Source organism: Anarhichas minor, unplaced genomic scaffold (assembly GCF_050575085.1).
Source record: "Anarhichas minor isolate MPS153535 unplaced genomic scaffold, ASM5057508v1 ptg000058l, whole genome shotgun sequence".
In the NCBI taxonomy this organism is placed as follows: Eukaryota; Metazoa; Chordata; class Actinopteri; order Perciformes; family Anarhichadidae; genus Anarhichas; species Anarhichas minor.
Window position 1 is genome coordinate 14,024,968 of NW_027466504.1, and position 19,202 is coordinate 14,044,169.

At 41.8% G+C, this 19,202-nt stretch overlaps 3 protein-coding genes across 3 annotated transcripts; 2 read left to right on the plus strand and 1 right to left on the minus strand.

Moving 5' to 3' along the window:
• Positions 1-804: 804 nt before the first annotated feature.
• Positions 805-5,410, minus strand: rgra (retinal G protein coupled receptor a). Its single transcript, XM_076077303.1, has 7 exons — positions 5,332-5,410; positions 4,830-4,986; positions 4,282-4,403; positions 3,516-3,669; positions 3,274-3,391; positions 1,225-1,338; positions 805-948 (listed from the first exon to the last, which is right to left on the minus strand). The coding sequence occupies exons 1-7, from the start codon at positions 5,408-5,410 to the stop codon at positions 805-807; spliced, it is 888 nt and encodes a 295-aa protein (XP_075933418.1).
• Positions 5,411-9,122: 3,712 nt separating this feature from the next.
• Positions 9,123-12,684, plus strand: lrit1a (leucine-rich repeat, immunoglobulin-like and transmembrane domains 1a). The gene is made up of 4 exons (XM_076077242.1): positions 9,123-9,244; positions 9,736-10,196; positions 11,027-11,332; positions 11,618-12,684. The coding sequence occupies exons 1-4, from the start codon at positions 9,123-9,125 to the stop codon at positions 12,682-12,684; spliced, it is 1,956 nt and encodes a 651-aa protein (XP_075933357.1).
• Positions 12,685-14,611: 1,927 nt separating this feature from the next.
• On the plus strand, positions 14,612-18,206 carry lrit2 (leucine-rich repeat, immunoglobulin-like and transmembrane domains 2). Its single transcript, XM_076077410.1, has 3 exons — positions 14,612-14,721; positions 15,053-15,843; positions 17,386-18,206. Exons 1-3 carry the CDS (start codon positions 14,612-14,614, stop codon positions 18,204-18,206), a joined length of 1,722 nt encoding a protein of 573 aa, XP_075933525.1.
• Positions 18,207-19,202: the final 996 nt, after the last annotated feature.

The following is a 19,202-nucleotide window of genomic DNA, read 5'->3' on the forward strand; positions in this document are numbered from 1 at the left end:
CATTAATTATTATCCTGTTATATACTAAAATCACATTAAATAATACCATGAGAGTAGACTGCTTGGTTTTTGAAACCTACTGTAAGAATGTTGATTATATGATAACCAGTATGTTATTGTGTGTTGTAACGCTGTGGATAGACTATACATTTCAAAGTAATGCTGTTTTTAATCATATGTGAAGAAAAACACACTATTTGTAATATTTATCATTATTATTTCCACTAGTTAAATCGCTAAATTAAATAGTCTCGGTCTGAGTCAGGGATTTTAATAACATTAAGCATAATCTAAACCAGGTATTTTTGTTTTAAACTCATTGTTAAGTAAATACCAATGATTAATTCTGACTTCTCTTATTTCTTTTTATGCCTTTATATGCCACAGAGACTTCTGTCTTTATTTCATATGTAAATCGGCAGGCCAGAAGCATGTCCAGTTAAGCTACAGCCATAGACTAATCTCTAACTTGACGTGGGGGCTGTATTGAAGAATGGTCGCCTTGTTTAGAGGATTAGTGCAGTTGTGCTCTGAATACAGAGGTCACTTACGATCGTACAGAGCATGACGAGAGTGGCATGCACACACTTTCATTGACAGGCGCCATAAACAAGGAAGGACACCTTCCCGACTGTCAGAGGTCAACCGTCCAAAAACGGTGACATGGATCCTCAATGTTTTTTCGTTTGTTTTTACAAAGGCTACCACTGTTCAAGACACAACATACAATCACAGACAGAAACATCTAGGTACCTGTAAGAAACCACCATGACAGTAAGTGTTTGTAATTATCGCATGCTTAGTTTATTTGGACTTATTCTCAATTTGAGGCACATCAATCTTTTCCCCAGTGAGGAGCTGCCAGATGCCTCCTCTGTAGTTCTCATTTCCCAAAGCGTAGAGGAAGACATTGAAGGTGGGAGAGGTCTTAGCCAGTATGGGAGCTATCTGCAGAGACAGGTGCCAGCATGACAAGGTTGTTAATGCTTAAAAGACCACAAGGAGCAGATTATCCTGAAAATGCACTAGAATACAGTTATCAAGCATAATTGCTTGTTCGGCTAATTAGTTAAAGACACTTAGACTAAAATCTTTACGACAATATCAAAATCCAAATCCTCCCTCCAAAAAGTTATTAAACAATCCCGGTGAAAATCGATGCACCAATAGGTCTGAATTACAGTGGAGGGTTATTGTGTGCATCTTTGTGCTAGCTGTCCTTACCATCCTGAGCTTGGGGGAGACAAGGGTGGCGTTCTCCACAGCGGCGTAGAAAGCCAGGAGGCCATAGGGTCCCCAGCAAAACAGCATAGTCTTAAGAGGAGTGTTGGGGTTGAACTGCAGAGGGTAAAGAGAGGTAAGAAGGAGGTACAAAACATGAATGATTACCAATCTAACAAAGGGAGTGAAGGAGACAAAAATGCCTTGTGTCATGAGGTCCAGTCACACGCCTGGGATAACATCTGGGAGAATCACTGTGTCTATGTTAAGACCATTCATGCTCAGCAGAAAACAGAAACAGCTCGCGAGTAAAGGGGCAGTTTGCTGTAATCCAGGGGTCAAAGTGTGAGTTCAGAGATATATTTAACCTCTTAACATACAGGGTCCCCTGTTGTTAAGTAGCTTTAAGGTTGGAAAAACTATTTTATTCCACACTGTCTGATATATATTCTGCATCAGCTTCTTTCAACTCTGCATTGAAGATATATGATGCTTACACTAAGTGAACTATTCAAACCCACAACTTCATGTTTTTATGGCTGAACTTTCCATGAATTGGAAATATTCTAGCTGTCTTGTGTATCATTTTATACACATTTGGCAGCTTTTGGAAACTTTGGCAGCTCTAAAAAAAAACCAGTAGGTTTGAACTAAGTTTGTACTAAAGTTTAGTTTGTCCTGACTATAGGAGTCCTAAGCCTGAAGAGCCAGTTACAGAGGCATATAAGGATATCTATGAAGCGACATCAGACACAACTTCTCACCACTTCTTGGCCATGGGACAAATCTGGACAACTGTATCTCTCCAGGTTTTTATGGCATACATTGCGTGACGTTACATTACACAATTCCATTGCTCTGGTAGAGAGCATGGTGCCGCTATACTCTGCAGCCTTTGTGCGTGTAATGAAAGTGTCTCCAACCAACTCAGATGACTGTGAGTAATAGGGCTTATGCAACATAAAGTGAAGCAACCTGATTTAGCCCCTGAGGAACTCCACTATTGGACTCCCCATTCACAGATACATTGTTCTTTTCAACACGCACCAGCTACTGTCCGCATTCCCAACTGAAGCACCCGGTCTTCCCCCTGAGGCATTGACCTACATATGTCACAGCCTGCATGCTCTCCATTCACTGTCTGTTTGTCAGTCTAAATAAGGATGTGAGAAAGTTGTGCTGACAGGAAGAGATTAAATTGATGTCAATATAAAGAGGATTTCTATGATTTCTTCCAATGCGCAGTGATGGATTAAGTATTCATCTTTCTTTTTTTAAGTTAATGCACTAGTATCACACTGTAAAAATATCCTGTTAAAAGTAAAATTCCTGCATTGGTACTTAAGTAAAAGAATGTAAACATAATCAGGAAAATTTAAGATATTTAAAACACATTTAAATAAAAGGGAAAGCAGCGAATCGTCACATTTGTGAAGCTGGGACCAGGAAATGTCTTTGCATTAAATAATGACTTAAATTATCAAAAATGTTAAAATTCATTTTTTGTCGACTAATTGTTTCAGCTGCACTTGTATATACTGTTGGGTAGTTTAATTTATAAGACAATGCATTTTATAAGCTCATATGTTTTTGATGTAGAAATCTTAATTTGTAACTGAAGCTGTCAGATAACTGGAGCGCCTAAAAAAACGAAGTATTTTGAAATGTAGCATAGTAGAAATAGAGAGAGGCATGAAAAGAAAAAGTAAGGTACCTCACATTTGGACGTAAGTCCAGTACTTGAGTAAATGCATTTAGTAACATTCTAACTCTGACTTCAAAGGAAGGCAGGAAGCATCTTGATGTGGATTGCATATTTGTAAGGATTTGTGCATTAGTTATAACTTCTCTGTTACTTACAACTACCAACTATCATTTCTAAATTCCAGCAAGCATGTGATTCAATTTGGTTTTGGAGCAACTAAAGCAAAACAGAGTCAGTCTGTCTATGTGTTGATAGAATTACTATGCCAACTTAATTTTAAATCTTTGTGAATCACATTATACATCGGATCCGATGTTGTTGGATTTCGTATGTTTTTTTAAACTTACCCTGGGGTTGCCAGTCTTCTTGAATTTCTGTGCAATGGACTGGTAAGAGGACATGACAACAAACACCTGGATGGCCATGTTGAAGATGCTCATGGGGATCAAATAGGAAACATAGTTTCTGTGGAGAAAGAAATGCACACACGGCTGTAAAATCAGTATGAACTAATCACAATGGGGGATAGAGTATGCAAAGACATCAATGTTTATCTTGATAGTGAAGAGTGTATGTGCGTACACAGTACCTGTCTCCCTTGGTATAGTCCAGAGTGCAGCAGGTCCTGAGGGGCTCGTAGTCGTACTCTCCCCAGCCAATGAGAGGCATGGCAGACCAGAAAGCAGTAAAGAGCCAGACAAATACAGCCAGAGTGATGGCGCTGCTCCACTGCAGCTTTGTCCCTGATGAAAGCAAGTTCAAAACATTCATCATGACATTTTCTAACACCTCCAAAAAAGGTCACACTACTGCAGAAGCACTTTGTTTTAACGTGTTAATACCACAGTAACTAGCTGTCTTATAAGCACAGAAAAATAGTGTGAACTGCAGGTGAGATGTTCAGTCACTTCCACTTCCTCCTGTATCCTGCTATTAATGATCGCTAAAAATAGCGATGGAGCTAAATTATTTCTGACCATGAGAAGAAATGTATTTTACTCAACACACAAGTCTCCCAGGTTGCAGTTTTAACACCAAAAAACTGCAACTTGGGAAACAATGTTGGTTATCTTCACTAGCTATTTGGTCTTTATTCCTTCATGGCCATGGTCTGTGGCAAATTTAAAGACAACAGGCCACTTGTAACCAGCTGGTCTCTTCAGATTAGCAGGAGGTCTTAAAATCAGATGGAGACCGAGAACAAAAACCTACTCAGCGTTTGATTGGGTGTGTGTGTGTGTGTGTGTGTTGTGTGTGTGTGTGTGTGTGAGAGAGAGAGAGAGAAAGCCTGTGCTTCATGGGGTAGGGAAAGCAAAATGCATTTGGTTGTAACTGTGCATTTTACTAGGACTTACTAGTGCAGTACTGGTGGTATCTGTCCCAGGCGATGGCGGCTATGAAGTGGATGCTGGCGAGAGCTGTCACGAAGCCCTGGAAACCATGAGTCTGGCATCCGTCAGAGCCATAAGGCCAGTACCTTGAGACAAAGGGTGTGTTCATAAATGTACTAATGTATTAATCTAAAAAGAATAAGTAACAATTTACCAAATACACTAAAACTGATTGATGTAAGCAATCCATGAATTTACTATTTTAGATTGTGGGAATAAACAATAATAGGAGGCTATATATCAAAATATATATATATATATATATAATCCCTAGACTGGTGAACACTGAAAGCAGCATATTTCATCTCGTAATTACAGTTTGACATATAACCTTTATTCAGCTGTGTAGTATTGACCGCTCCCCCTCCCCTTTACAACCCTGTGTTCCTCCCGGTATCGATTATACAGCTCCGTGTAGATTCGTCTCGGGAACAGGTAGCCAGGTAGTATTTGCTCAATAAATTTCCCATGGTATTCATTATTTACGGGGGTGGTTACATTACATCACTGACCTCAGGAAGCTGGAGAAAGCGGCGACGGTGGCGTTCATAGAGATGCCAATATCAGCCATCGCTAAACTGAACACTAGGAAATTGCTGGGGGTCCTTAGCTCTCTCACTTTGAGGAAAGCAACGATTGTCACCGCATTTAGAAAGAAGCCCAGCAGACCTTTTGATGGAACAGAAATAAACAATCATGAATGAAGGCAGTGTGCGGCGGTGAATGGAAATCAGCGCGCACAGCGATGCTTATTGCGTCACATGCAGCACCGTGGCATTTCATAAACATGCTCCTTTCAAACATCGCAGCCATGCATTGTGTTAACAGGTTGTACGTGTAGGTTAATGTGCGAGTTTTAAGAGAAAGCTGCAGTCTCTGCCTCCCTCCACCTAGTGTCAGTGACCGGGTGGCGTCAGGTCCTGCCATAGGTTAATAACGTTACTCACCGGGTGCAGCCCTCGTATCCTCGCCAGTAGTTTTGGCTGATTTCCAGCACAAAAGAGAAACACTCACCCTCCACCAGCAGACAAGATCCCAGTGAAAACACATCGAAGTCGGTGAAGCCGTCCGGTAAAGGGTAAGACGAGACCATCCTGAAGTCGAATTGATACAACAAAGTGTCAAAGACCTTTCACTCCTCCCAACCCGCTCGTTTACGATGTGCCTCTATGTGGCTGAGGGAGAGCGCTTTTAAAGGGGCATTTCACGTGAAAAGGATGCACTTTATTATGTAAAGCCCTCGCACTCTCTGTCGCCCCAATCCGTGCAGGAATGTCTTAATGAACATAACCACACAAACCTCAACCCTTTAATGCGTATTTAGCCACCGCAACAGTAAGCCCTCAATTAGTTACACAACAAGCCTTTGTGTCTCTGCGTCCGGGTGAGGATGCAGCCGCGGAGCAATGTCAAAGGACGAGAGGAGACGACGCGTTTGATGCAGCTCACAGCGTTGAGTCGCTTTAAGGAGACACAACAGGTGTCTGCAGAGATCCAGCCTCCCGTCAATCAGAACTACACTCGCATTTAAGGAGAAGGCAAAACCCTCCAACCACAACATCAGAAGTTCCCCCTCCATTAACACCAACGTTAATAACACCATTATTCTTGGACGTCCATGTTCTTGCCAAAGGCTGTGCATGAATGTTATATATATATATATGTTTGTGTGTGAATAAGTGTAAAGACACATGGTGTCTTATCTGCAAGCAAGGAGTTATCGTTTCCAGTTTTCCAGCACATCAACCCACTGCAGTTTATGCCCAGTTTATATTAAAATATAATGTTTCTGATGTGTTTCAATTCATTGCAGTAACCCCATTCGCTGATTAATGACACAAAGGGATCAATGTGACACTACAGAGGATCAATGTGAGTACTGTTGATCTGTAGCTTTTTAAAATCTTTTGTCCCATATGGTAGGCTCTGTTTTGACTTGTGGATGTGAAACTGGGCATCAGCACGTGCTTTGTGTACTTTTTTTTTTTCTTTGTATGGAATAAAACTTTTGATAGATTCACTGACCTCAAGAGATTAACACCAATATGGCATCTGCCTGGAATGATAGAGGACACAACAAAATTGCCCTTTTGGAACCGCAGACACATGTGTCAAAAGAAGCTTGATTCAGTCTGGAGTTTCCTGTGTGATAAGGGTTAAATGTGTTGTACAATAAAAGCATGTGTTCCAATTAAGCGTAACAAGTATGTAAATGACATGAAATCCAGCCGTCAGCTCCACCCTTCAATGCATTTGTCACGTTTCAGTTGCGACATAATTTGCAGCTTTTCATGCCAAAGGGATAGAGGGGACACAAGCAAACATTGTGTTGCTGAAGTCTCTCTTAGTCTCAGGATTATAAGATCAGAAATCTTGGGAAATATAGGTGAAAATGTATGAAAAGTGCTTAATGATATGGAATGCCAATGGTCAAGATCCATTATATACAATATATATTTTTAAATATTAGGACACTTTACATCCCACTAAAAACAAATGGCTTCAAACAACAACAGTGTCAGGATCCCTGTCAGACCCTACACCTCCCATGGCCACACAGCTGCAGCCACTCAGCTGATCACCTCCTGCAGCCTGACACACCAGACTCAGGTCCCAATAACGATACCCCTGGCAATATATAAACTCTGGTCCTGCAGTCTGGGGTTGTCAGGTCGTACCGTCTTTCACCCGCTTCTACCCCGTTGCATCTACTCCCTCCAGTGTCCGTCGGTCCGGGAATCCCCCGTGCCCTCTGTGTTAACGGACTACTCACCGCCGCTCTGCCCTCCGTTGTGTTAGCGGACTACACACGCCGTCAAGCTGCCAGCTCTCCAGTGTCGAGCCACGGGACTCACACCGTCGATCTGCCTACTCTCTGGTATCGAGCCACGGGACATCACGCCGTCAAGCTGCCAGTCCTCCGGTGTCGAGCCACGGGACTCACGCCGTCGATCTGCCTACTCTCTGGTGTCGGACCTCGGGCTCCACACCTTCACACACCTCCACAATAAAACCTGTTTATATCAACTCCTGTCTCCTGTGGTCTTGCGTTTGGGTCCTATCCGTGAAATCCCGTGACAAACAGGAAATCCCTGTGACCTTGATTGACCCAAACATGAGTTTAAGTGTGCAGTTGTCACTTTTTTTGCATGCTTCTTCCTTTTTTTGGTCCAAATTTACCATCTTAGAATTGGTTACACTAAAAATATATATAAAATAATGCTTTAAGAAATCAACAAACATTCCATACCATTCAAAAACATCCTCAAAAGTGTGTACTGTCACAAATAAGTGTATACAATGTTTTTTGATGGCCTTTTCTGCTCAAAGCGCTTGTGCACTGATGCAAACTCTAACGTTTGATCTGACAACTCTTGCTTCATATTAACCCAGTAATGCTGGGTATGATACAGCAAACACTCCCAAATCCCATTTATTCTAATGTTACTTCTGTTCTTATGAGGCTTTTTTTTTTTTTAAATAACTATTTAGTAAAGGGCAAAGAAGGAATAGTTGAATATATCCATATGTCGCACATAATTCAGTAACTATTATTGTCATTATCAATCTATAGGATGTATCAATCTCTATCAAACCTTTTTGAGCTGGTACTGTGGTGAAATGTGAGTCAGATGCAATGTTGGTTCTTTGTTCAAACACATTAAAGAGTGTTTTGTGTGTTTCGTCAGACCTTCAGGCCAGAGTCGGCACACTTTGCAGTGCCAGCCAAGTGTTACACTAAACTTCCAGCATGATGCATTCCAAGGGGAAACACAAGGAACAGGTGCCAAATAACACATGGATTTGCCAATACAGCAAAACACAAACCTTACAATGGGAGGTATTTTCCTCTCGTAGTGTTGGACTAATTAGGGGAAATCTAAAGGCCACTGTGAGTCTCTTTCACTCAAACTGATAAACATACATTTCTTACTTATTTTAGTCGTTTTCTTTATTTTTGCATTTTGTGTTGGTTTATAAAACACTACTTTGTTTCCTGTTGATTAATAGTCTATATGCGTAATTTACGTGCAGATACATAAATGGGATGAAGAGGGGGTGCCAAAAGGAGTACAACTTTTAAGAATGGGCATTTTCCTTGATGAGACATTATGCAGGAAATTATTTGATTCATTTTTGGAAACATCTTGTCAGTGGTTCAGGCCCCAACTCATTTTATTTTCTCTTACTTTACATGAAAAAAAGTATTTTCATAGTATTGTTCATTTTACATCAAAGTCTCTATATCTGCATTCTAACTGCAGTGATATTCGTTGTTTTGTGATAAAAAAAATAAATACATTTGAAAAAAGGACTGCGGATTAAGGAAATGTTAAATGAGCATCTGTGCGAAGGTCTCAAGGTAGGAGCCGCAGGCTGGGATAAAGGGGCCACCTTGTGGTAGAACATAGTGCTGTCCATTTACAGATTAACAGTCACGGCAGGGCTCATATGCACAAACTACATTTGAGGGAAAGAAAAAATCCAAACATCACAGTGGATTATGACCATTTCGGAAGTGTTTTTCTGTGATAATAAATAGGGACGTCTCTGCTCAGCCTATCGGATTCCGGGATGCAATACGCATCCAAATGAAAAGAACGCCAGTCCTTTCGCTAATCCTTGTCTATCCTTTTTATCTCGGGACTCATAGCAGTCCGATCACTATGGGACAGCGAAGCGGTGGGACAAAGCAATGCGGATGATATTCCTGTAAATGAGAGAAAAAAGCAAGTCTGTTTGACTTCAGTGGGCGCAAACTGGGCGCATGTAGCCAAGCTGCGTATGCGTAAAAGTGGGCCAAAATGTTCCTCGTCCTGCTCCTGGGGCTCTACGCGGCCACAGGTGAACTTCTCTCCCCAGTGAGCTCCTGCCCGTCGCAGTGCAGCTGTTTTTACCACAACTTGAGTGATGGATCAAAGGCCAGGTAAGGAAGATGTTCAAGAGAACATTACTTCATATAAAAACACATTATAAAGTGCTCTGGCAGACTTGCATATTTTGATACGGTATTGTCTAGTCGTTATATGAGGACAGATGTTTGCATAGAGGTGAACACGTGTACAAAAGATAATTCAATGAGTGCATGTCGGTCCAATTTTATTTAATGCAGGATTATCTTTCAAAGGCACTTTCAACCTCCCCATCTATGCGTTTTATGCGACTTTGGATAGTTTGGATGGATTGGGAAATCAGTATTTTTTCAGAATTATTAGCCACAGCATTTTTTATGCTTGGGAATTTACCACATATTTTTGTATCCTCTGGACTTCAAAACCTTCATCTCAGACTTTAATGCTAATTTCTAATTAATTGCTATATTTTTCACTTACTTTGTTAAAAATGTTCTTAAATGCGTAATTTGGGTCGGATGATTTGGAGGTGAACAAACATTCTCCAATGATGTCTCCCTTTTAGGAGCGTGATTTGCAATGATCCCGAGATATCTCTTGTGCCTGTCGGGTTTCCTGTTGACACGTCCAAGCTGCGGATTGAGAAGACGGCCATCCAGCGGATACCGAGCGAAGCCTTCAACTACCTCTCCAGTCTGGAATTCCTGTGGATGTCTTTCAACACGCTGTCCGCCTTGAGCCCGGACAGTTTCCGGGGACTGCTCAACCTGGAAGAGCTTCGTCTGGACGGGAATGCCCTCACCGCCTTTCCCTGGGAATCTCTCATGGATATGCAGAGTCTCAGACTTCTCGATTTGCACAACAATCAGCTTCCCTCGCTGCCAGCGGAGGCCACCACTTACATCAAAAACCTCACCTACTTGGATCTGTCCAGCAACAGCTTGCTGACCCTGCCGACTGAGGTGCTTTCCACCTGGCTGGCGGCGAAACCTGTGCAAGGTCCAGAGAGCTCCAAGATGATACTTGGTAAATCCCCTAAAACTTCAGTCGTGGTTTACGCCTGCCTAGGTTCACAATACCAAAAAGCGCGCTGTCAAACACTGTGCGTAAAGAAACGTTAATTCATTTTGCACAAAGCAGCGTCGTTGAACAGCAGCTGGACAAAACAGTTGCTAAGCAACACATCATTTGATGTATGGTAAGAGTAGGTCGGTAGTACATAATAACATTTGCCCCATTAATATTTGAAGACGATATTTGCTTTGAAAAACGATGTAACATAATTAGCATTTAAAGACCAAAGTAACACATTATTTTAACGCTATTTAGCATTTCTAAGCCATACAGTCTATAAATGGTTTGCAATATAGCCCACTGAGCAGATATAGGGTGTAAGTGTTTATTAATATGTTTTTCAACAGCTCCTGCTGACACTTATTTCATATCTATCCATCTGTGTGTAAAATAAAAAAAATATTTTACCCTTACTCATCTTCTGCATGTTTAACCCATTCTCATACTCAGAACAGTGGACAGCTGTTCCAGGGTCAGCTCTAAAGGACAGGAGGGTGACATGACAGCAAGACCTGACCTTGGACACTAGTCTGCTGACACCATCATCATCATCATCATCATCATCATCATCATCATCATCATCATCATCATCATCATCATCATCATCATCGTCGTCATTGTCGTAGTCATTTCCATGATGTAGTTTATGAATTAAATGTTAATCCTCTTACAGGATTAACATCCTTACATCCACACCGGCCATCTGCAGGCTGGTCTATCACTTTGCACACAGCTGGACGCTCGTCTTCCTTCTGTAACCTCACATGTGCCCTCACCATCAGGTCTGCATGACAACCCCTGGGTGTGTGACTGTCGGCTCTACGACCTGGTCCAGTTCCAGAAGTCTCCGACTCTTTCAGTGGCATTCATTGACACGAGGCTGAGGTGTTCAGCACCGGAAAGTGTATCAGGGGTCCTGTTCAGTGACGCAGAGTTGCGGCGCTGTCAGCTCCCACGTATCCACACAGCTGTGGCACGAGTCCGGAGCGCTGTTGGGAACAATGTGCTGCTCCGCTGTGGCACCATTGGAGTCCCCATCCCAGACCTGTCATGGCACAAGGCAGATGGGCGACTCCTTAATGGAACAGGTGAGTCTTTCTCTGTGTGTTGTGACTGAGATAAGATGCTTTTTTACGCACTGTAGTGCTGCTGTTAATTAAACAGAAAGCTAACAGTGGAGTTAGTGAGGTTGTAAGTCTGACTGACAGCTATGGCTACAGCAATGAGTTGTGCAACACTGATGATGACCATTGCAACATTGTGTAATCACTTGCACATCAATGAAAGGGGATATTTCTCATATTTAAATGTCTCTCATTGTCCTTTTGTAATCATTTTGTAATGATCATATTCTCCCCTCTCTGCCACCATAGTCCAGCAGGAAACCTCAAAGGAGGGAATCACCTGGTCCATCCTCCGGGTCCCAGCTGTGTCCTATCGGGATTCAGGGAAATACATCTGCAAGGCCACTAACTATGCTGGGAACGCTGAAGCTGTCATTTCTCTCATTGTCTCTAACTCACCAAAACCAGAGGGGAACCAAACCAGCAATGACAAGAAAGCCAAAGTCAAGAAACCCAACCCGGTGGGCAAAGCTGCCTACCAGGAGAAACTGGTGGCAAGATATGCGGTTCCAACCTCCACACCTTCATCACTGCCTGCCCTGGATCCAGGCCTTCCACCTGGTCTTGGTCCTGATCCTGGACTAGCCAGTTACAGCCTAGCTGACAGAGCAACCCCCGGGCCTGCCACCTCCTCCAACCCAGATGCGCTGCTGGATCTGGAGAAGACTAATCTAAGCAACCTGGCGGCCAACACGTCATCGCTGCAGCAGGACCCGGACAGGGTGGTCCGCTCAGTAAAGGTGGTGGGTGACACAGACAATAGAATTTCTTTGAACTGGAGAGCCCCTAAGGCCAAGAACACAACAGCATTTAGTGTGCTGTATGCTGTGTTTGGAGAGAGGGACATGAGGAAGATCAATGTTGGGGCGGGACAGAACCGTGTTACCATCAACGGGCTGGTGCCCAGGACCAAGTACATTGCCTGTGTGTGTGTGAGGGGGCTGATCCCCAAGAAAGAGCAGTGCGTCATATTTTCCACTGATGAAGCAGCCAGTGCCACTGGGACCCAGAGGTTGATTAATGTGATTGTGATCACAGTGGCCTGTATAATTGCGGTCCCGCTCACTGTCATCGTGTGCTGTGGGGCTCTGAAGAGACGCATTCAGAAGTACTGGGGAAAGAAATCCAAGGACATCCAAGATTCATACGTGACCTTTGAAACGCTGTCGCCTGGCACGAAGGCCAAAGGGCTCGAGGGGGAGTATTTGAACAGACTGAACCCAGAGGAGTCCAACAGGCTGCTCTCAGCCCGCTCCAGCTTGGACTCTGAGGCAACAGCTAAGATAGAGGGACAGCCTAACGAGTACTTCTGCTGACATCATGCTCCAGCTCCGGCTCCTGCTCCACACCATCTTCCTCGCACGTACCTGCATCCACGTCCCGGTCAGACCGCTAACACCCATTCGCATCCCCATCACCACCCCCATCTCCATCCACATCCGCATCCGTATCCCCATCACTGCCCGTACTCTCACTCTCAGCAACATCCTGACGTCAGTCCCCCTCCCACGCGCTCCCGTACGCCCACACCATGGGATTCCCCCCCACCCATCCCTCCTCGCTGGATCACGCCACCAACTCCACCGCCACAGAGATCCAACTTCTATCAAAGGACTTTTGCACGCTGCACTATAATGGAAATATCAGTTTAGAGGAATATTTAACATCATAATTAACTTTTTAACTACAAATTAACATTTGTAGAATATTTAATGTTTGTTACAGATAGAGTGAAACTCACTTCACTGACATTCATGTGTGCATAAATGAATAACAAGACAACGTGTGCACATGCTTTTATGTCTAAAAGAATGTTTTGATCACTAAGCCTGTAAGAAAAAACACGTCTAAAAGCTGAAAGAGCATAGCAATTAAACTATTTTTCATCTCACTTGCATGGCCCAGCGAAGAAACCTGTGCAACCTGATCTGACTTAAAGGGAACTGATTGGTAGATACTCTATTGTTGATATCATTAATGTATGTGTATGAATTGTATATACTTTACTGCATGATGTACACTTACATAATACAGTTAAGTCTGTGCCTCTGTATATATCTGTCATATGTTCTCAGAGAAGATATACACATAGGCATGGTTCAACACTCTGGTGTGTGGAGGAAAGCTGGAGCTGGAGAGAAGTACAGAAAGGACTGAACTATGACACAATGTAAATAGGGTGGAAATGATGCTAAATGAAATGTTAAACGATTTCTATTCCCAGCAGTGAGACACTTAACTGAAATATCTTCATGTACATGTTTTGTGCCACCATCATTACCCTTTTAAATGTAGATCTATTCATTCCAATGATATTATTTGAATAGTTGAATAAACTTTTATATACATATCCAGTTAGTGTTGCTTTGTCTTCTTATGTCTTGTTTCATCACACCATGTTGATAGATATTCATTTCAAAAGGATGATACAGATTATATTCTTTATTTTATTTATGTGGCTGGTTTGAACAAACTTATTCCATGGAATGAGTTCAGTATTTGCCATCTCTTGACTGTCAGTGTCTGTCTCAGGTAGTCTGCGACTTAAAGGTACGACTTCCTGATAAGTCCCCCTAAAGGGTTTGTAAGTTGTGACAGCTTTATTATTGCTCATAAGAAATGTACCAACAATTTATCGGTTATAAGGTACTGACAATAACAACTTCAAGGTTGCCAGCCGGTGAACAATTCCACCAGATTTCCCAGCAGGACTGTTCTCTTTATGGCTCTTTAATTCATCAATAAAACCATCTAATGGACCAGTTATTCTCTGAGAAAACATGCAGAGAATTTCAACCAAAATTTAATTATTAATAATTTACTAACTTGTATAGCTGCATACTTGATGGCTGATTAGAGAGTGAAACTTGCAGGTATTTATTAATGGATTTTAAACTTTTATAACTTCATTGTTGTTAAATAAAAACGGTAAATCACCAGTCAGGGTATACTTTTCACCAACTGGCAACTCAGACATTTGTTCTTATTAATAGCATATAAGTGATCTATAAGCATTTATAGATGATTAGTTTCAAACAATTCATAAAGATCGACATATAGAGGGTCAAACCTGCTCACACTCTCTTGGTGTTAATCATGAGTGTCTACACAAAGAATTAGACGCCATTTGTCTCAGTAGGCTACTCGGTACGTCAGGGATTAGACTTAGGCTTCACTCGTCTGCCGCACTCGACATGTCTTGAGCACGAATGTAGCACTCAATTTTATGAAATTTCGCGGACTATGGACATAATTTGTTACTTGCTAGTTATTGCTTTGTTTAACATCCAGGCGTACGAAACGTATCTTCAATGTTTAGGTGGGTGCAGCTGCGTAGAAGACCGCCATGGAAGGTAAGACCTGATTCATGCAGTCCAAGCTTCGCCATGGCAGACGTATTTTTAACCTTTTAACTGTGTCAGTAGGTGGCGGAAAATGAATCAAGGACATATGGTTACATGAAAGTGCATATCTTAAATTGTTTAAAAAAAAAGAAACAATTTAAGATGTTTACTTAAATTGTTAAGTAAAACAATTTAGAGCTAGATTGAGGTCTGTAGCTCCAATTTGTGGCCCTAGTCTATAGATAGATAGATAGATAGATATATGGATACTTATATGGATACTTTATTCCACACTACATAGTACCCAAATGTTCAATTAAACTCTTCCTTTTAATCGTAGGTCGCTCATATGTATGGAAGAGAGTGCGTTTGGGGCCATACCAGAGAACCTTCCAGATGATATGACCAAAATACGAATAGAAAAATCTCACTTTACTGAAATACCCAGAGGGGCATTCTCACAGACGCCCGCCTTGGAAAACTTGTGGTTAAACTTCAACGATATCACAGTGATCAACTCAAAGGGTCTGGAGGGTTTGGTAAACTTAACCGAGCTCCGTCTGCAAGGGAACAAGCTCCGTTCAGTACCATGGACAGCGTTCAAAGACACGCCGGCTCTGAAGATCCTGGACCTGAAGCACAACCAGCTGGACGTCCTGCCCGAGCATGCGTTGAAATTTTTGCCAGATCTGACTTACTTAGACTTATCCTTCAATCGGCTTACGGTCATATCGAAAGAGGTTTTCCAAAATTGGCCTCTCTACCAGAAAGTACAGAGCACGGAGGAGCGGGAGGGGCCCGCTTTCGGGCCGAACGTCGTCCTCGCGCTCCACGACAACGCGTGGGTCTGCGACTGCCGCCTGAAGGGCTTCGTGGAGTTCATCAGATCCCTGAGCCCCCCTATTATACTAATGAACTCCTACTTGACCTGCTCAGGGCCGGAATTTAAGGCGGGCAAGTTCTTCCATGAGGTAGAGCTGCAGGCGTGCGTGAAGCCCATCGTCTCCACCCCGTCCTCCAACATCAGCCTGCCTCAGGGCGCAAACCTCACCCTGCGCTGCATCGGCAAGGCCCGGCCAGACCCCGCGGTGTGGTGGACATATGGTCTGAAGATAATCAGAGGATTTCATGGTAAGAGTGTGATGTCCACGACATGTCATCCACACACACCCGGAGTGATATCTTGTGGTAAATTAGATACTTAAGTACGGTTTAATCGTAGACCTTATAACCCCTCTTTAAAATGAGGAGATCTAAATCTGGATATTGGCCCTCCGCGATAATCACCACTGATTCTCTCAATCTGCACACCATCAGTGTCGATTAAGAGTGTTGGAGATTATAGTGCACTATAGCCTACCTAATGTCAGCCGTGTTGGGCTATACTGTTTAATTAAGTAAAAAATCTGCGTCATCAGACTTAATATTTAGAGTGCCGTGCGCTGCAGATCACTGCGAGTAAACAGTTCATCATGAACGAACCAGGCCGCTGCTGCTAGTGTCCCTGCTATCACTAGCACCGTCTGTTGCTAACACTGATCCACCTAAAAAAAAGATTTGGGGTCGAGTAGCTGCAAACTTAAGTAAAAGTATACTTTTACACACATTTAAGAACCAAATAAAAAATAGTCCTCAAAATACAACATCAACACTACACTTTTTAACAAAGTATTATTTATAAAGAGCTTATACATTGTAGCTCCTTCCTTTATAATACATGATTCATTAATGCTTTTTATAATTCAGATAAGCAAGATTAGGAAATATCCCCCTTGCTCGGAGTCATTAATAATCAGGTAATTTAAGAGTAATTAAAAAGGGTAACACTTGCCTCACTCTATACCCTTCACGTCTACAGTTATAAGTGTGAATAAGTAATTAATAAAGGATTGGATAAGCCGATAGTAAAAGCTAGTAAGTCATTTGCAATTGTTAATGTTATTAAATTATTAGATAATTAGTTAAATTTATACAAAGACAACATTTTCAGCCTTCATTTCTTAAGTGATCACAAATTTTCTTTGTAATTACATCAGTTTTAAATCAACTGCACCGGTGAGAAAACATTTTTCTGCTATATTTTTCTTATGTTATATTATATGCATGGACCATGTAACGATTATCCCCAAAAGAGATAATCCCCCCCTAACATATTTATTAGATCTTAAATAATTACCCACTTTGTTGACAATCAACTCATAAATATTTTTTATTATTTTTTAAAGCAAAATGGCGAACATTTTCTGGTTTCAACTTCTCAATTGTGAGGATTTGCTTCTTTTCTTTCTCTTAGAATACATTTAATATCTTAAGATTCTGGACTGCAAACCCAGCAAGTTGTTCACTTCACCTCAGATTTACACAAAATAATAGTTAGTTGCAGCTCTAAGTCTATGTCTGTGCCACTATGCTTTTTGTATCCCTGTGTGTGTGAAGCGATCATATTATTGTTCAGGCTTTCTTCTTAATGGGCTTCTTAATTGAGTGGCTTAATTCATTGGCTTTTTCTCCCATCTCAGAATATAAGTTACCTGAATTTGGTGAAATAATTTGTTTTCAACTTGATATGTGGAAAAATGTATTAAGACAAAATTAGTTTTCCCAAAATGAGATTTATTGTCTAATCTTGCATGTCCTTTAAAATAAAAATGGATATCCCTGTTTGCCTCCCAGAGTCTCAGGAAAGAGTGGAAGAAAACACCATCAGATCCCTCCTGGTGATCCCCTCTCTGCATGCTGCTGACCGTGGTGTCTACACCTGCACTGCCGTCAACTTCATTGGAAACTCCTCTGTCAGCGTCCTCCTGGACGTCCACTCTCCAGACGTCTCCCAGTCATCAGTCCTCTATGACAAACCGGTTCCACCTGCTGCCAGTGATGAAAACGTCTACATTGACATCCACATTGCCAAACAGACCATCCGTGGTATTACCATTAAGTGGTTCGCCGCTTTGGACCACCCTACAGAAACCTGGTTCACCATCCACTTTGGCAGCGCAGGCAATGATAAGAAAGAAATGATCTTCATCGGCCCTGGGATTCACTCTTACTCCGTCTCTGATCTGATGCCTGCTACCAAATATGAAATCTGTGTAACCCTTAAGAACCAGGCACCACGTAATGGCCAGTGCATTGTGTTTGTAACAGGAAGTGACATTACTGAAATGGAGCAGAGGGAGAAGCTGATACATATAGTGGTTATAGTTTTAGCCATGGTGCTGGCGGTCCCTATAGGTATGTTTGCCTGCACCACCGACACTAAGTTTCTCTGCCTGGAGGGTATCATGGAGTCCTGGAAGAACCGGCGGAGAGAGAGAAGCTCTTCCGAGATGAAGCGGGACAGGCAGGGCACCTTCGACAGCCTGCAGGCTGCCAGCGACGAGGGCCTGGTTAATAAAGATTCCAGTGAAGACAGGAAGGTGAGGAGAAGGTCAGATGACAGACAGCATAAAGGCAAAGCCGACCACAGCAGACTCGCAGCTGAACTGTATTAAATTACTAGTTGTGAAGCCAACAAGGTAAAACATGAAACTGACCTTGTAATAGACCAATAACTCACTCTATATCAGTTATTTTTGTCAAATAGAATAGAAGAAATAGATCTGCTGTATGACACCGATTTTAACACTTATAAATTCAATGTTCAGAAGAATAATCAAGTTGTCTGCCTTGGTTCTAATCTCATCTCTCCCTCTGTTCTAGGCTGCGGAATTTGTTGCAAAGATGTGAATGATGACCGTTATGTCAAGAGTATTATTCAAGGATTTGCACCTGCTTTGCTGTTTTTTTCTGTCTTAAATATGACATTTGTGTCTTGTTAACAAATGTTAAAATTTCAATTGTCACACAAATCGCTGCTATATATAAAACCTCTGTGATTGATTAAAATGAATGAGTGCTGATGAGCAGAGATTTTAAAAGTATTTCAGTAGTAGTTGCATACTTTATCTTTATGTAATACTGTGTTAGCACTTTGATATTGTTTAATGTATTTATCTATGGAATCAAAATGGGTAAAAGGTATTGTAGTGTATCAGCATATCTGAATATGTAAAAACATTTTGTATGATTACATTCGGAGCAAAATAATTCAATTGTTTGAATGTGTAAAAAATATATGAATAAATATAATACATTTTTGAATTCAAAAGGAGATGAGTGCATGATATTTTGTGAGCAAATGAAAGGTTTGCACATATAATTTCCAATCTGTGAGTGCATAACAAAGATTCGCACACATATTTTCAGGAATGAAAACGGTTCAGATACAAAAGAGGTTTTCAGTTACGCATCAAGTTTGTGTTGACACATCAATCAGTATTTATGACCCTATTGTGAGGCTTCCTCCTGAATAGCCAATGGGAATGCTGAGATTAACATATCATTTGACTACACAACAGGAATATAATTTCACTATCTGGTCACGGAACCAGGGGGGCGAGCAATACAACAGGTTGCAACAAAACATGATCTGCGTCAGTCATACAAGG

What these genes read in the sequence shown, in the direction of transcription:
- lrit1a (XM_076077242.1), top strand. Translation starts at nt 9,123, where the DNA reads ATGTTCCTCGTCCTGCTCCTGGGGCTCTACGCGGCCACAGGTGAACTT. An exon ending in AGTGATGGATCAAAGGCCAG is followed by an intron (nt 9,245 to 9,735) that starts GTAAGGAAGATG and finishes TCTCCCTTTTAG; the next exon opens with GAGCGTGATTTGCAATGATC. An exon ending in GCGACTCCTTAATGGAACAG is followed by an intron (nt 11,333 to 11,617) that starts GTGAGTCTTTCT and finishes CTGCCACCATAG; the next exon opens with TCCAGCAGGAAACCTCAAAG.
- rgra (XM_076077303.1), bottom strand. Translation starts at nt 5,410, where the DNA reads ATGGTCTCGTCTTACCCTTTACCGGACGGCTTCACCGACTTCGATGTG. An exon ending in GCTTTCTCCAGCTTCCTGAG is followed by an intron (nt 4,404 to 4,829) that starts GTCAGTGATGTA and finishes CTTTGTCTCAAG; the next exon opens with GTACTGGCCTTATGGCTCTG. An exon ending in TCTCCCCCAAGCTCAGGATG is followed by an intron (nt 949 to 1,224) that starts GTAAGGACAGCT and finishes CTGTCTCTGCAG; the next exon opens with ATAGCTCCCATACTGGCTAA.
- lrit2 (XM_076077410.1), top strand. Translation starts at nt 14,612, where the DNA reads ATGGACATAATTTGTTACTTGCTAGTTATTGCTTTGTTTAACATCCAG. An exon ending in GTAGAAGACCGCCATGGAAG is followed by an intron (nt 14,722 to 15,052) that starts GTAAGACCTGAT and finishes TTTTAATCGTAG; the next exon opens with GTCGCTCATATGTATGGAAG. An exon ending in GATAATCAGAGGATTTCATG is followed by an intron (nt 15,844 to 17,385) that starts GTAAGAGTGTGA and finishes TTTGCCTCCCAG; the next exon opens with AGTCTCAGGAAAGAGTGGAA.